The sequence below is a fragment of the Uloborus diversus genome, chromosome 4 (assembly GCF_026930045.1).
Source record: "Uloborus diversus isolate 005 chromosome 4, Udiv.v.3.1, whole genome shotgun sequence".
Taxonomy (NCBI): domain Eukaryota; kingdom Metazoa; phylum Arthropoda; class Arachnida; order Araneae; family Uloboridae; genus Uloborus; species Uloborus diversus.
In genome coordinates, this window is record NC_072734.1 from 178570910 (window position 1) to 178589633 (window position 18724).

At 31.4% G+C, this 18724-nt stretch overlaps 1 protein-coding gene across 1 annotated transcript in view; it reads right to left on the reverse strand.

Annotated features, from left to right (window-relative positions):
- LOC129221598 (acetylcholine receptor subunit beta-like 1) overlaps positions 1-18724 on the reverse strand; it is a 48221-nt gene that overhangs the window by 14626 nt on the left and 14871 nt on the right. The window contains exon 3 of the mRNA XM_054856117.1: positions 10693-10802. Within this exon, the coding sequence (XP_054712092.1) occupies positions 10693-10802 (110 nt within the window). The remainder of the gene's footprint in view (positions 1-10692; positions 10803-18724) is intronic.

The window sequence follows — 18724 nt, forward strand, 5'->3', positions numbered from 1 at the left end:
TAACTGGTTATTTTAGGAAGATAACGCGAGTGTACACACAGCGAAAAGTAGAAAAGAATGGTTCAAGCGCTGGGGTATCAAAGTTACCAAATGGCCAGCTCGTAGTCCGGATCTTAATCCGATTGAAAATCTTTGGGGGACTACGGTTCGCAAAGTTTATCATGATCGGCACCAGTACCAAACCATAGAGGAATTAAAAAGGGCAATATTTTCAGCATGGAACCATATGCCACTGCAGCTGTTGGAAACGCTTGTGAAATCTACTTGCCTATTCGCATATCCAAGGTAATTCAGAAAACTTTGAGCCCAACTCGTTTTAAAAGTTTGTAGTTTACACTAATGGCTAGATTTAATGCAGTGTTAATTTTTAAAACATTTCAAATATTGATTTTTTTTTCCTATTTAATCCATGTTAATAGCAAAGTTACATTTTCCTAAATCTATGCTTTTGTTTTACTGAAGTAATTGCAAATTAACTTAATTAAATTCAAAAAAATTAAAATTTTGTTAGCTTATAATTGTGTTTATGCAGTATTGTAAATTTGTAATTTTGTAATTCAGCATTGGTTCATTTTTGGACATTAAATGATTAAGTATTTGAATAAAATTCTACCAAACTTCAGAGTTTCTTACTTTTGTGAGTTGATACTTTTGTCCAGGTTTCATGTATTATAAAAATATTAAAGTTGAGATTTTTTTAATTAAATTATTTATTTCATAAAGTTTGAGTTATACTGAATTTAGGAGTATTTAGTCAGTTATTTATCTTTACTGGAACAAAAAGTTTTTAACTGAGTTAAATTATGATTGAAAAAATGAAAAAAAAGTGAGTTTATAATTTTGTCCAGCGGTGCATTTATATGTTTCTCAATTATTTCCAAAAACAAAACTTTTAGCAATCACTGATGGCAACATTTATTCATTCTATGGCATTAAATTAACATTTTGAAATGAAACTTTCTCGTAATCCTGGATTTTTTACCTCTGAGTTTATACTTTTGTCCAGGTCTCACATAATGATAAAATATTAAATTTACAAATTTTCTAATTTTATAAAATTTTAATTTAATTGATAAGATGTACAAATTTTAGAACTATTTCTTCAACTATTCATCTTTACTTCAATGAAAGTAATTTAAATTGAGTTATATTGTAATTGAAACAAAAGAAAAAAAAATTGAGTCTATAATTTTGTCCACCACTGTATGACTTTTTAAAAATCCTATATAGTTAAAAGTATAATGCAAATTGAACTGCTAGTGTTTGTGAATTACTGAGAAATTGTATTGCTGCGAAAAAAACAAACTATTAATTTAATAGTAAAAAATAAACAGCAATAGTACTTTGGACGATGACAAAATCAAGAAATTTAAGGCTTTGAACATTGATTAAGCGTTCTCAAACATGATAAAATCTTTATTGTTAATGTCTATGAAGGCGCTTCATAATTTTTTTTTGTAGATAACATAAACGTTTAATCAGACTTTGTGTAAAACATGCACTATATCATTTTCGTTTTTCATTAAGTTTCATTTTGTTTTACAGGTACCATAGGGTGGTTCAAAAATACATGTAAAAAAGTTTTCACCCAGATAAAAGGACACCCCTCAATATTTTTTGACTTGTGATTATATTGGAAGTATTTTAGCTTCCTATTTCAACCAAAAGAGGGTGATCAACCTCCTCCCAGAAATTTCATCAATATGGGGGGGGGGGAATAAAAATACATTGAACTGAGAAAACAATGCTACATATTATAATATACACGAGTAATATGCATATACATTGGAATAAAATAATTATTTACCAAAAAAAAAAAAAAACAGCTGGGGAAATTACATGTTTCTAAATTAGTGAAATTTTCCATGCTACTGCTAATGTTAAATTAAGGGGTCACTGAGCACACTCTTAAAATTTGAGTAAGAAGCTAAATAGTTTACAGCATAATACTATTAGTAAGTCTTAAAAAAATAGGGGTTGTCATGGACTTTAGCTGAAAACAAGTTTTTTTGAACCACCCTAAGGTACCTGTATTTAAAATGGATAAATATAACATTTTGCTCAGGGGTGTAACAGTTTTGAAGACGATGTTTTTAGGAATTAATAACTTGTATGGAAAATAGATACACATATTTCGCCAAGTACACAAAAAGGACCACAGGTAAACGTATAGAACTTTCAGATTTTTTTTTTTAAGGTTTATAGAATAAAATGACAAAGTTTTCACTGCCGTAATAACGAGCCATTTTGACAAGTTTTCATCGATTGCTGCGCCTCTATTGTGACACGTGTATTAGGGCTTCTACAGACCGTCATCTTTCTTTATCTTTTCTAATAATAAAGCTGAAAGGCTGTCCGAAGGATGTCTAGATCTCTGTGACATGCATAGCGCCTAGACCGTTCGGCCGATTTTCATGAAATTTGGCACAAAGTTAGTTTGTAGCATGGGGGCGTGCACCTCGAAGCGATTTTTCGAAAATTCGATTTTGTTCCTTTTTCTATTCCAATTTTAAGAACAAAATTATCATAAGATGGACGAGTAAATTACGAAATTATCATAACGTGGAACCGTAACATGGGCACAAGCCAATTGGCGAGATACGAAATTATCATAACGTGGAACCATAACATGGGTACAAGCCAGTTGGCGAGAAAATTCACCATACATTATTTGTAAATATACAGGCGAACCAAAAGACCTTTTAATTTTTCTATTACGGGCAAAGTCGTGCGGGTACCACTAGTATGGAATAAAATGACAAAGTACTCACTGCCGTAATAACGATCCATTTTGACAAACTTTCATTGATTGCTGCGCTTTTATTACGACGCGTATATTAGAGCTTCTACAGACCGTCATTCTCAATAACTGCACTAAACATTTCTTAAATACTAAAATTTGGGTAAAATCATCCTTGTGTAATAAATTTGTGACCTGTTTTGCATTCTTCAGTTTCTTGCTTTGTGGACATCCAGTGCGTCAGCATTGCGTTTGAGATCATATGTTCCCATATGGTTCTTGCTTCTTAATATCCCCTGTAACCCCCCTTAAAGTTTTGTTTAAGGGTTTAAACTCACCCTACATACCTTTTTATTTCCAAGAAAAGTTCTAAAATATACACAATTCTTGTTGAAAAAGATTTCACATTGAAACATATCAACTTGTGTTTTTTACCTGAAGCAAAGAATATTGCTTACATTTTTTTCTGTAATTTATTTAAAAACATTGAAATAAATGAATTGAAAGATTATTTAGAGACATTTCAATCACTTCTAGAGGCGGCAATTGGGGTTATTAAGTAGGGCGGAGGGGGGGGTGGGAGAGAAAAAAAGCCAACTAAAATCCATGGAACTTTGAGCGGCAGCATAAGAAAATGGACAAAAATACAAGACTTTTTTAGGGATTAGTTCTGAGAATATTAAAGCAGATAAGCGGGAATTGATGCAAGTCTAAGAACTTACGTTTTTATTACGATTTTGACGAATTTTGTGCACAAATAACTTCCCCGAAGAAATACTTAGACATAAATTAGACTTACCATATTTATCCTGAATTCTTTTGAGATGTTACAAACACTTGGCAATAATTTTATTAAACAATTACGGTTTGTTTAAGTAAAGCAATGGGGATATTGTGCGGCTACATTTTTTTAAAAAACATTTGTAATTCAATAGCTATACAGAGATTGTTTGAGCTATGTTGAAAAAAAATTATTAACTGATTTTTTTTTAAATAATTGAAGTTTAATTTCATGTTTTGGAAGTTCTTCAAACTTGTATGCTCTTAAATGTCATGCTTTCGTTTCTAAATGAATACTATTTTGTTCTTTTACTATTTTATTTATATTTATTGCTATTTTACTTTCATGGGTAAGGAAGAAGCTCTATTTTTAATCACTTCAAAGCTGTGTGCTTCGAGGTCTTTCAGTTAAAACAGAACACGAATGAAAGTAGCGATTGCTTCTCATAATTATTACTGACCCAGGCAACGCCGGGTAATTTTGATAGTTTATTCATATTTTAAGGATGAGTAAGGTCTCACGAGATACAGGCATATGTGCATACTTGTATTTTAGCATTACGCAAAATTGAGAGTTCAATTTCTTTCAATAAATTGAAAATCCACCCTTCATTTCCATAAGATCTAGTTTCGGGGCGCTAAGTCACTATTGATGTTTCGATGAAATGGAAGAAAATATATATTAAAACTTTTAATGACATCATAAAAAAATAAAAGAAAAAAAATTCGCGCATACTTTGTTTACTTATATTTATTTAGACATAGCAGGCTTTCTGAATACACGAACTTATTATTCCACACAATTACACATTAGAAAACATCACTACATATTTTAGATATATTAGCAGAAAATTAAGGCCTAAGTGTCTCACAAACCGATCAGTAGATACATTTATCACTTTGTTCGTTCATCTGCAAGAGCAGGAAAACAAATCGACAAAAGCATACCAAAAGAGTGAAGTATAGGGAGGGGCGAAAAATTTTCAAGAGGGGAGTGAAATGCCAGAGCATGTTGACCTGGATATATGTATGAGAACAAGTGAAAAAGAGAGAGAGACGGAAAGAGAGAGAGAGAACTAGTAAGGCAGCTTCAAAAAGATCAATAACTGCATACAACTTGCGCCTTCTCCACACATTTCAGCAAATGCAGCAGCGTTTGAACCCTTTTGTAAAGAGAGAGATGGGATGTGGGGGGAGGGGGTTGAAAGTGGGGTTTTGGAATAAGTAATACGTCCGTTTATAATAGAAGCGCTTGTGGGTTTCTAGCGGATCAGCTCGATTACCATTTTCAGCTCCTCAGTGATTAAGAAATCTGGTGAAGTATCACCATCCCCCGGGTCACGAACACTTGTGCCGGGTGTTCATTTGAACAAAACGAAAACGGCATGGAGAGCTTTTGTGTGCGTAATGATATTTAATCCTTACTGCATAATAGAGTTAAAATGTCAAGGGTGTCGCGTTGAATTTAATTATTGTACAGTCAGAAAGTTCTTGGAAAACTGAATAGGGTTGAGAGATAAAATGAGATGTAATGACTGGAAATCTATTGTTTGTGATCGCATTCAGCAAACCTTATCTAACTTCCTATAGTATACATACATATTCCGAAACTACCCTATGAATTTTAGTCAAGCAATCGCACACGCTGTAAGTAATTCTTGAGAAATTTTTATTGTTACTCCTTGCGTATTAGAATTTGTAGAGTATTAATTGCTTTGTTATCATAAGTGGTACTGTAATATGTAGATTATAATATGTAGGTGAACTTTGGAAATTATGGAATGTCATTTTAATTTTTGAATTTTGATAAACGCATATCGATTTTTTGAAGTTATATACTCAAAACTGATACAAGCTTTAATTGATTGTCACTATTTTTGTTTGATCAAACTTAGTTTCAAGTTTTTTTTTTTTTAATCAAAAGTATAAAATTAATAAAATCATGTGGAGGGTAAAATGAAATAGGTAGATAGTATGGAACAAGTGATTGAACATGAAGACATGGAGCTAAATTTTGCTTGAAAAAAAAGATTTTATTGAAGAATATAAAAGCATTGCACTTATTACGAATGTAATCGCAACGACTTGCAATTAGTCATTCATAAATATTATAAGTATGAGATGTATTGCATTATCAACATAAAAACAAATGATTGATTCATTATAATGCTTTGACCTTTAAGCAAAACCTACGTATATATCCAAGATATTTTGCCTACCGGTTAAAGGAATCTCTATTTAAAGTAGATCATTGCCTAAATGACACCTGGAGCACAAATAAAAGCTTACAGTTGAAGAACGCTACACTTTATTTATGGAAATGCAAAGATTTTGATCTCTTGATTGATAGAAAGAAGATTTAATAGTTGCATTTTTGTAACAGCTATTCGTATATTTTAATCTCGGGTAATTATTTTTTGGAAACTTATTACTAGTTGAAAAATACCAAAGACTTGAATTCTGATAGATTTTTTGCGAGATTGTAACACTATTTAGAACCGATATCAACAATATATGAGTTTGTGGCTGTTACTAGGACGATGTTCATACAGAACGATGTTATTTTTAAGGGGTTTTCTCCATTGGAATAGTGGTTCAGGCTTCAGTCATTTAATGCGTAACACTGTAATTTTAACATATCCCAGGTGTAAATCATTTAACTAAACACTACATTTTGATGTCTCCCAGCTGCCAGTAATTTTCTGCATCACAATAAAAGTAGCTGTCTCCCAGATGTCATTAATTTCAGGTTCTATTAGCAGATCTCTCCATGATTTTACTCCATGTCAAGGGGTTAATGCTGTGAAAAATAAATTGTCATATGAAACGATTCTACGCTTTCAGTTTGTTCTTCATGCATTACCATTGGATGTTTTTTTAAAACTAAGAGTAATAATATTCAGAAACAAAATGTTTGAATTTTTCAGTCAAAATTTTCAAAAATAAATTTCACTGTTCAAAATTTAAGTACGTAGGTGATATTATGAATTTATATTTCCTCAATCTGAAATTTTATTGCGCCAGTCGGAAAAGCTACGCCAGACAAGGCTTGAGCTAAAACTATTATGGACTTATAAAGGTATATTTTTGAAACCTATTATTAGTTTAAAAATACAAAGATTGTAGCTGTTGCTAAGACTATGATTAAACAGAACGATGTTATTTTTAAGAAGTTTCTTCCTTTGGAACAGCGGTTCAGGCGTCAATCATTTAATGCGTAAAACTAAATTTTGACGCTTTCCAGGTGTAAATCATTTAATGAAACACTAAATTTTGATGTTTCCCTGCTACCAATAATTTTCTGCATCACAATAAAAGTTGCTGTCTTCCAGAGATATTAATTTCAGGTGCCATTAACAGACTATTATTTCCTTAAGATATTACTCTATGTCAAGGGGTTAATGCTGTGAAGAATAAATTGTGATATGAAGCAATTGTAGGTTTTCAGTTGGTTTTTCAAGCATTACTATTGAATGACTTTTTTTAGACTAATAACTAACTTTACTCTATATTAGTCATAAATTTAGAGTAAGAGAGTAATTTAGAGTTAGATTAGTCATAAATTTAGAGTCAAAATATTTGAATAACACAATCAAACAGTTTCTCAAACTTTATTCAAAATTTAAAATTAAGGGACATAAGTGGATTTTAAATGTATACTTCCTCAACTTAAAACTTATTTGCGCCAGTCCGAAAGAGCTACTATGGACAGGGCTCGAGAGCTAGAATATTTATGGAATTATTATGCATATTTTGGAAGATCTTTTAGCATAAATTAAATTTGAGGCAACTTAGATGCTTAATGCAGATGCTGTAAAGTGTGTAAAAAACTCAAAATATTAACGCGGGGTCAGTGTCTTACGCAAGCACAATTCTTCTTTTTACGATTTGCATCGGTAATTATTGCACCTCCTATGCGATATTAGGAAGATGGCGATTCAAATGCAGAAAGCCGGTTCTGCATAAAACACGTAGAAAAAAATATCCGACCAAAAATCTTGAAATAAAAAGTATGCATTAGATCAATATTATACACACATCAAAATTGAACAACACCGGACTTGCAATTCAGTCAATGGGTATATACAATACATAATCCGGTGAAATTCTGCGAGGCAGGGTTTTATTATTCATATTTGTAGTTATTTTTATGCTTCTTGAATTTATAAGATGTTAAGAAACGAAAATAATGGTACTTGAAGAAATAGTGTAAAAACCCTATTGAAGGAACGTTGTTAAGGAGCTGAATGAAGCAAGTAGTGAGACTCACGCGCGCGAGTCTCACTTTTGTTAATTCGGCCTATTTACATCTACTTTTGAAGCAATTTTAATAAATAGTTTCAAATAAACTACCATGTAAGATTCTTCTCACAGTCAAAACATTTTTTGAAAAATGTCGAAAGGTTTCCTTGCTTAAATAGCAGTTGCTCATTAATTGAGAATTCGCGTGCAATAGACATAGTTCAGTTAAAAAGGTTAAACACTAAGGACTAACGTTTATTCAATTCTGAAATCAAATAAGATTCATTAAGTCATAAACAATACATTTCCTAAGATACTGAAGCACCGTAATTAAAATGATAATAGTAAAACTATTTAATTACATCAACAAAGATTAATCGACGTGAATTGATCTTCGAAATTTAACTAGTATTGTCCACCAACACTTCAAATTAAAACGCAAATGAAGCTAATGCGATTCTTAATAGGAATATCGTGAGGCCGCTGCAATAATGGCGTGGCAATAACTGGCTCAGATAAGTTTTATCATTATTCGGACGTGCAGTAATGGTGACTGAAACGGTAATCTATGTTGCAGAGTAGGCATATTAACAACGAAGCTGTAGCCAGAGACAAGCTGATGAGCTTCTGTTATCATGAAAAGCAATGGATGACGGAAGACTGGTTGAGAATCCAATTATGTTGGATGAAATAGCCATTCTAGCATGCATTTAACTTGTTGAATAGCCTCCTACAACTATCAACCAAAATGGATGAGATTGCTGTGCATTGGTTTGCCAAGATTTTGTCAGAAGGATTGGTTCTTGTAAATATTGTACTAAGCTCATTTTGCTCAAATGTTAATAGGTATGCAAACATATTAAAATAAAATACTATAACAAGAGAAAATACAAAACCAACACAATTTCATAACTTAACTATAACTCTTAAAATGTTTTAAATTATTTCGGGTACAAAATTAACCTTACTCATTCTCTTTTACAATAAATGAAAAGTAAGAACGGGTTATATTCAGTAAGTTACCACCCTATAGCCAGGGCTAAGGCAGAAATTGTAACGAATTGTGGTAAATTGTTAAACGATTTTGAATAAACAAAGCTTGGCGTATTCGCTTCGTTGTAGCAGGAGAAATGCTTTTTTTTTACATTGGGCTTTGTCCAGTTTACTCAGGCCCATGAGAGGCATAGCTTCAATAATCTGTTCTTAAAATATATGAAATACATCGCCAGCTCAGTCATTCCAGCCGAGGACTGCAATTTCGTGCTTATTAGCACTCATCAGCCCGGCATCATGCCTTGCCTTCAATCTTCGAGTTGAACTGAACCATGCTTCGGTCACTCGTCTGATCTGTGCTAATTCTATATTAGCTACCAGTTTGTTTGGCTCTCTTTGCTTTCTTAATTGGTTTTCCACCTCCAGCTCAGTCACTTCCTATGCCGGGCTGATGAGTGCTAATAAGCACGAAACTGCAGTCCTCGGCTGGAATGACTGAGCTGGCGGTGTATTTTATGTATTTTAAGAACGAGTTATTGAAGCTATGCCTCTTATGGGTCTGAGTAAACGGGACTAAGCACGATGTGTAAAAAAAAAAGCATTCCGCCTGTTACAACGAAGCGAATACGCCAAGATGTCTTTATTTAAAATCGGTTAACAATTCACCTGCAGCGATGCATCCGGGGCACAATCGGCTAGCGAGTTCGGTTGGTGACCTAAAGGTTGGTGGTACAAGCACACCAGAAATACTGATGTGTTTTTTATTTTTCCTATTTCTTTAACTTTTAAACACTTCTAGGTGTCGTATTTACTTGAAAATTTTTGTATATACTGTAAGAAACTTATACTTTAAATATGTAAAAAAAAATTTCACTAATGCGCTTCAATTTAGCATTGATTTTTTTTTAATTTGAATTCAAACCAAAATGGCAGTCGTGGGGCTGACCGTTAGAAACTATGCATTAGTTGAATAAAATAAATTTAAACGCTGAACAAATCGAGTTTAAGTTTTAGTTACTACATATAATTCAGTTTATGAAATCAACCTTTTCAACTTAAACATCATAAGATTATGTTATTATGTATTTACTGATAAGGGGAGGGGGCATTTAGGGAACTTGAGGACAGAAGCGATGTGTTTTTTTTTTTAAGACATGAGTTTATAATAATTAAGTTGATAATGTTGCGTTCATAGACTGTATCATCTGATTTATCTAAAATTTAATTTCATTCGTTGCTTCCGTACACCTTTAACATTTTAACTCATGTTATTCAATAAAATCATGGCTTTTGTCGTTCAGTTCTGTGACTGTCTTTCTCTCCCCTTCCCCCCCTTTTTTGAGTTTAAATCACAAAAAATTTATAAATTAGCTCTATTTTCAGTAGCGGCATCGAAAACATAATGGGTAAATGAGAGAGCAGAAAAGAAAACAACTAAATTTTAATCTCGTTAGAAAATGAAATTCGAAATTATATTGTTATTTTTTTTTCATTGAAGCTTAATATGCAGCTAAGGAACGGAGTACAGGTTGCAAACTTGTGATGCACTTAATTATTAATTTTTTACCGCATAAATTAGCTTCCGAATACCTTAAGAAACAAAATTTTCTTCATAACCCTCGTCAATGAATGAACCCAGAACAGATGTTCAATTTCATAAAGAACACCGAGCTTTTTTTACATAATTACGAATGCCTTTATTTTAAAATTCCTCATATACCACTGTTAATGCAAACAATTTTGTAAAATCGACGCTCAAGGGCTTCAAACGTCAAGGTGGAATTGCAATGATTTTTAAATCTTCAAACATTACTCTGAATTAGAACTACACTTAGATATACTTGAATCACTGCTTGATAAAATAAAGATCTTCATAAAGCATTATTTATACAAAATTCAAAGTAGCGATAGTTTTAATAGCAAAATCAAAAACTTACTTGTTAAAAAGGACGATATCTGGTTTCCAGACTTTGTCTGGTGGTAACCTTAATACGTTTATCCCACCATAATCAGCTTCATCCCACCGAAGTTGGTAATCATTCCAAACCTATAAAGAATAAAATTAACATGAATATGTGGTTTTACTATTGTAAAAAAAACAACGGTAAATTAAATTGTACAAAAAAAAATGTGAATTTAAAAAGACACTCGTCCAACTTATGGAAAATTCTAGTTTAAATAATTTAGCTTCTAGTGTCATTGTAAAGACCGTGCAAACATATATTTTCTAGTATATACAGTAAAACCTGTGAAGTTGACCACCCTTGTAAGTTGACCACCTGTGTAAGTTGACTGCTATTTTCAGGCACGGAATTAGCCCTTATCATATAAATCAACCTTTGTAAGTTGACCACCTGTTTAAGTTGACCGCTAAAGTAGTGCACCGCAAGTGGTCAATTTACACAGGTTTCGCTGTATTGTCTTCCAGGTGTATTTTGCTTACGTTTTTTCTCTTAAGATTTACATTGCATGTTTCTAAAAAAAATAGATTGCTTCAATTTCAGTAAATTTGAGAATAAGTATAACAAATTAGTGCAATAAGGCGAAGTAACACTTTGAAAAACTAAAAAATATCAGTTAGAAAAAGCAATTACGCAAAAGAATTACTTACAAAATAATTGAATGTATTCCTTTGCTCAAAATGTATACTGAAACTTACAAACATAACGAGGTAAAACTTTCAAATAAATTCGATTCATTGACGTAGCCTGGCTAAAATTAACTTGCTTGCAGTTGAAAAGTACTACTTTTTAGCGAGCATTATACACGCAAACCTGATTTTGTACTGTGACTAAGATTGAAAAAATTGCTCAAAAAAAAAAAAAAAAAAAAAAAGTGAGAGAGAGAGAGAGAGAGAAAAAAAAATGCCCAAAACTTTACGAGTAGCCATTAAAAATTGTTTTCGCAGTATATTAAAAAAAAAAAAATGCGGTGGATCGAGACCGCATAAAAAATGTCACGCCGAAAATAATCCAAAAACTTAGGAAATAACAAATAACTAGGAATTGATTTTTTAAATGAATATAATTCACCGCCGCTACTCGGAATATATCGCCATACATTTTAACATTATTTATAAAATACACATGCAAACATTTCTAAAAATTTTACTCGCATATTTTCTTTTTTTACACATACAAAACTTTTCAAAACGCATAACCATTATCATTCGAAGTCTGACGACATGCGAACTTACTTGTGGTGGACTGGTTCAATATCACTTTCGTCATTCGTCAATTAAGTCCCAACTTGTTTAAAATTTTCATATACCGAAAAAAAAAAAAAAGCGCAAAAAAAAAAAGTCGCGGTAAAATATTTTTAAAGAAACACTTTTTTTTGATTTATGAATTAGTTTTTATATGTTTAGTTAAAACTACTTATATAAATAATAGTAAGTTTTCTTCTGCGGTCTAAATACAAACTCAGGCCAAATTCAAATTCGATTTAAAGCAATTAATAATTCCTTTCTTCAAAGCTAAAATTTTAATCAGGCACTAGCAATTTCTACTTGATAAAGTGTCCTAATCCTCTTTCAACCGCATGCAAAGCTGTCCACCTCTAAGTCCTTCAACTTTGCAAGAGTTTAATTATAAGCAAAGAAGATGGTAAACATTCTTAATTATGCTCTTCGGCTTAATGCTTCTATTTAATACACAACCTTTAATGTTTATACTCAAGTGCTGGAAGCTACTCGAGCATTTGTATGTTTATTTTAGTCATTTCGTTATTTTTATGCATCATATTCTGACATTCCGTTTTATTTTACTTTTTGTTTCATACACTAAGGTTTGTAAATTAATAACAAATCGATTTTACTTCGAACTATGAAGGCAATTAGACATTTTAAATGCAGTTTATGCAACATTTTTAAAAGTCATTAGGAAAATTTAAATGATGGTAGTTCTTCTGTTTGCATTTACATAAATATAAGAATGCAGCGTGGGAAGTTGTATAAAAAAAAACAATTGATAACTTTTTCATATTTGTGTAAAATCGATTTCTAAGTTTTTATTGAATGTCTGTTTATGATACACCTTTTTAGTCTTTCTCGATGCACGCTGTTGTCCTTTGTGCTGAGCCATGCAAGCATTTTGAGCGTTTTAAAATGCATTACCATTGCGTTTTCAAGCTCGGTTTTTCTCTTTTTTAGTCATCGTGCCATTTTATCCTATTTAGTCATTGATAGTTCTTGATAACACTTGTTTTGGAACTATTCGAATAGGTACTCTTCAGAGTGAAATCTGAAGGTATCCACAATAACATTAAAATCTGTTTGCGTCCGTCTGTCTGTCTGTCTGAAGATCGATCTTCTCGAGAACCGCTGCGAATCGAGAGTCAAACGAGATACCGATCAATTCGAAATTTTCCAAAGAAAAAACAGTAGGACCAATCTCGTAATTGTGCGACTTTAATTAGCGGAGATATTTATTAAAACGTTAATTATCATAACGTTATTCAGGAATTTTTATTTCTTTCCTGTTGCCATTTTGCATATGGGTGAGCAAGTAAAATTCTAATAATTGTTTTAAAAGATATTTTTTTCGCTGCTGTCCAAATCTTAAAACAACGTTTCCATCTAGAATTTCATTTTAAATTAGTTTAAAATTGGTTGCTTTATTTGGACATAGCCTTTATTTTATCATCTGTCCTTTTTTATTTTTTACATTTAACGTTCTTAACTCTTTTCAGCATATGAAAGTTGTTTCTTTAGCTATGTTTATTGATTGTAGTGTAAGTTTATCATTCACCGGCCTCATATTTTAGTACACTTAGGATGTGCGACTAATTATGTTTATTTTGTTGGACTTTTTCCCGTCACATGGGTGAGTTTTCGAATTGTAATAACTCTCTTTTTCCTTTCTGTTTCTATTTTTAAAATACAGTTTATATCGTTAAAAGAACATGTTAAATTAAGATTGATTGGATTCCTTTGTGAAACAGAGTTAATGCTTATTGGTAGTTATTTAGTATTGGTGCTTTAATTTCACGTAATCAACCAAAGAGTATGTGTCATTCTATGTAAAAAGCTGATTGTAATTGTACATAAATAGTTCAGATATAGTCTATCAGATGTAATTCATTTTAACGTGAGCACAGATTATAGTTGTGATGCAGATATTTTCATCTTTTGTGCTAATTGAAAATACTCATAACTTGTATCATTGATAACTATGATTAACGTTAGAGATTTTTGACAAAAATATGCTCTACTGGTGTTTTGCAAACCTTGCATTACGCTTATTTATTTACTCCTTAGCGCTTTAGAAACTGATGTCAGAGTAATACAAAAACATCAATTGGACATCTCTTTCATTTTTGAAGTAGCCCGTGCAATGCCGGGCACACAGCTAGTAAGAAAATAATTTATGACGGCCCCGCACGCCAAATTAAGCCATTGAAAATCGCAAAAAATTGCATTTTTTCTTCCTTTATTTGAAAATATATTAGTGGGTGAATTCCAGCGGTAATGGAAGGACAGTTTGAACAAAGAAATCGATGTATTCCTGTCTGTGATCATATCGAAATATATATTTTTTCAAAAACTGATACATAGACTTTTATACACATCATAGAAAGTTCTTAAAAAAGCCAAAGCCAGGAATTTTTTGCCAGTAACTTTTTTTAAAAATGAAATTTAAAAAAAGGGTAACGGAAGGACATTTTTGCGAAATGATTTTTAGGCGATCATGTTCTCCCCAAAAGTTCAGTTAAACTAAAAAGGGAAAATTCTAAAAAAAATAGAGCACATACAGGAGTATTCAATCATTACATTTCACCTCTAATTTTAAAAAATAATTATTTTAACCATATAAATTATTATGTATTTGTTAAGGGTAACGGAAGGACAGTAACGGAAGGACAAGAAGGCGAAAACAATTTAACTTGGTATATTTTAACTTACAAACATATATTCAGCTAATACAGCAGTCTGAAACAATGACATACCTGAGCCATCTGTTGCAATTCTGAGTTCTTGAAATACTCAAAAATATTATCAGAATCCATAGATTATTTGTCTTCTTTGTCAGGGAATACAAAGATCATTCCCACGTTATTATGCATTCTCAAACAATATATTTTTACTCCTTCATCTTCTATATGAAGTACCTGTCCAACAATGCCCTTTGTTAATTTCTTTCCCTGTCAGTCTGTTGACTGTCAGTCTGAAGTGAATTCTCTTTCTATTTGTTAAAACACTGACTTTATTCAATAACATAACTTGTTACAGGGACCAAATTGTGCATATTTTGTGTGTCATTATGAGAATGGATCCATCGTTTTGAAAATTGACCTTTGAATTCACTGATCTCTTCGCAGTATGTTTAACGGTTGAACTAATGCTCTCAACAGTCCTTTCCTGTGACTTGTGTTAACAAATCTGAAAGCAGTTTAATATTGCATTGTTCCAATATAAATATCAAGTTTCTAAGCAATTGTTTCTGCTCAAATTGACTTGTCATCTCAAAAACAAGTCATACCAAAATTATTTTCACATGGTTAGGGACTTTAAAGTTTAGTTTTAATAATTTTTATCACATACAACAGAATAAATAAAATCCCAAAACATTTTTAAAAAAAATAAATAAAAGTTTATTTTTTAAATGAAAGCACACACAATTTCTGTGCAAATATTAGTTATATATGTTTTAAATGCGACTACGAACTTTAAACGATAGTTTGTTTTCCACTAGCATTCTGAAATTTTACCCTGTATCAGCTTATAGATAATTGTCCTTTGTCCTTCCATTACCATTAAAAACCATGTAAATTAAATTTATATCAAAATTCCAACTGAGCCTCCTTGGCAAGGAACATAATTCTGCTTTGCATAAAAAACATAAGTTTCTATACCCAATAGGTTCTTAGAGAACTAACTGAGATGTAGTATTTTAGTAACGGAAAGACATCAAACTGTCACCTTAGTAATGAATCTATTTCACGGTTGAAAAAAGAGAAATTTTAAATTACTTACCGAAAAGTTTAACTACTCATTCAAAAGATAAAAGTTAATCTAAATATTATATGCTAATAACAAGTACATTGAAATTACAGTATGTAAGAAAAAAAGAGATTTTTTGCTGTGTAAAAACACAAAGAGAAAACTTTATTTTGCACTTGATTTTCTGAAAGTCATCAAACTATTGGGGAAAAACAGGTTAAGATTCAAGAAATTCATTTATTTCTGAAGAGAATGGTGTATGGCAAGTGACATAATATAAGTTTTTAAAATTCAAGTGTCTTTCTCCTTTTTCCTGGAATTCACCAGGGCCACTTCGCCCGGAGCCACTTCCACTGTCATGGTGAGGAGTGAAGTGATAATAATTTAAAGATGCGTCTGAATTCCACAAACGGTCTATGCTCGAACCCCTCCTCTTTCTTAACCCCCCCCCCCTACAAAATCGAAATTATTTTTATTGCCACAAAAATGAGTATGTCAACTATCCACAAAAAATGAAAAAAATTACCCCGTGTACGTCTTAAGCAGGCCATTGATGTATTTTGGCAATTAATGTCCGTAACGCGCGCGTTAAAGTGGAATTCAGAAAACTTCCTTACAGATTTGTCCCTCTTATTCTTTTTGGATGCAAAATTTTATTTCTTTTAACCATCAGTAGGGGATAGTGTTGTACCATGGGACACTTTTCATATTTTAATTTTTAACGTCAGGTATTTAAATCAAATTAAAAATCTAAAAGTAACATTAAAATGTCCCAACATACTTCTATGCTATATAATTTTTGACATTCAGACAGTTTGAAATTAAAATATTGCCAGCCATCTAAAATAAAAGTTCCAAGCTGTCCCAATTTACAACACCCTATTGTACCTTGGGACACATCCTGTTGTACTATGAGAAAGTCTTTATGATTCAGGAAACAGCCATATACTTGAACCAATTTTGCTCCAATAAACGAAAGAAAAATTTTTTTTTTCATGGTAGTGAATTAAATTATTAATAATAATTATAAATTATGAATAATGAAATATGAATTATTATCTAACATTAAATGTGTTTAAAAGACTACATAAGATAAGAACATTGTTCCAGATTCCTAAACATATCTTAATTATTAGGAATTATGCATATGTTGTACCTTGGAACGTGTCCTTAAGAAACAAAATGTTTGTCTGTCTCAAGGTACAATCTGCGCGTGGTTTAAGAAAAACTACAATCATGGTCAATCTAGATGCACTATCATTTTTTTCTCATAAACAAAGTATTTAAAGTACTTCTCTTTTATAACAAAATAAAATTCATTTGATTTAATTTATAAATACAAAAACAGAAAATGAAATAAAAATGAAGAAAGTATATACTTTGGGGTCATGAAATTTTCTTTCTCTTACAAAATCGTCAATTTTGCTCATTTGATGCTGATTTTTACTATGACACCATTTAGTGATGAAGTTTACTATCAGAGATTACAAAACCATGGCTGCTGAAAATAGATTCCTAGAAATTAGCAGTGTCCGAAGGTACAACACTCTCCCCTACATAAAGCATTTAAAAATCAAATTATGCTAAAACGGCTAGTTCAGAGAAGTGTAGCTGTACTATTTTTTAAAATTGACGGTTATAAATCAGCAGCTGATTAGTTTTTAGGGAGAAAAAACGGTCGTTCAGAAAACGGTAAATCGATAGTAGAAGAAAAATGACAGATCCCAAGCAATCTTAGCGTGACTGTTTAACGTTAATCGCTCACTCCTTTCATAAACGTCGTGTCTCAGAAATTAGCGATTTTAAGTTACGACTTTTTTGAACTGCCATGAATGAGTAGCATATTTCTGCAAGACCTGCGTTAGGTCTCCTGATGGACACCAACATATTTTTTAATTTTGATAAATATTTTGGTGGTACATGTGGGGCTATAGTTGCAACGTTTTATCAAAATGAAGTTTCGAACTGCCAAAAAACAGTTCTTTTTAATTCGGTTTAGTACACAGAGATAGTTTATACTTTCGGGCGCAAGTCGGCACGGGTTGGCGTTGTTTTATTCATATGAAACTTTTTACAACTGTTTGGACCTAAAATGAAAGTTATTAGAGGGTTATTAGACTTGAAACATAGACTTTCTTTTTAGTATAGAACCTTTTAGTGTAACCAAGTGCGCTGCTATTCTAAATATAGTTAAAATAAAAAAAAAGAAACTATCTAATTTTTAATAACATAGAGTAAAATAGAAATTATTTATTAAGAGGTACAAAAAAAAGTGTTTTTTAATTTTTTAACAAAAAAAAAAGTACAAAACTAAATAGTTTATTGAAAATCAAATAGTTTTTGGAAATTACGTCAACGAAAGAACAAAAATAAAATAAAATAAATAAATAAATAAATAAAAATAAAAATGAATAAATAAATAAATGAAGAAAATAAATAAATAAAATTTCTAAATATAAGGTAAATATTACTATATTGCCATTTTTATCGATATTTTGAATTAAACTAAACTAATTACTTAAATTATATTGTATATTTTTATTATACCCCCAGAATTCTTAATCTAATGTTTATGTTTCATTGCTACGTAAATCACTCTAACCATGTATTTTCTTATAATTTGTAATAAATTATAAGAAAATATCGATTCTTCATTAAAAAAGTACAAAAAGTAGAAAAAAAAAATCTTCTTTTAAATTCATTTTCGGAAAAAAGGAGTACAATTCGCAACTCCAACGAACTATAGGGGGCACTGTAGCCATTTTCTAATGGCGGACGAAAAAGGTAAAACAAACGCACGTGGTAACGAAGAAAATACTAATAAGCCTAGTAAGTTTTGTTCGTATGCATGATTTTTTCGCTTTATTCTTTTTAAATTAATTTTCAAAGTCTTGTTGATATTCTGGCCCACGTAGAAATAAATGAGAATTCAAGAAGCATTACTAAACGTTAGAAATTAATGTAAATTACGCAGTTCGTAGTTCAAAGCAGCCATTTCCACGATGTTGAATTCGATATTTATCAATTCT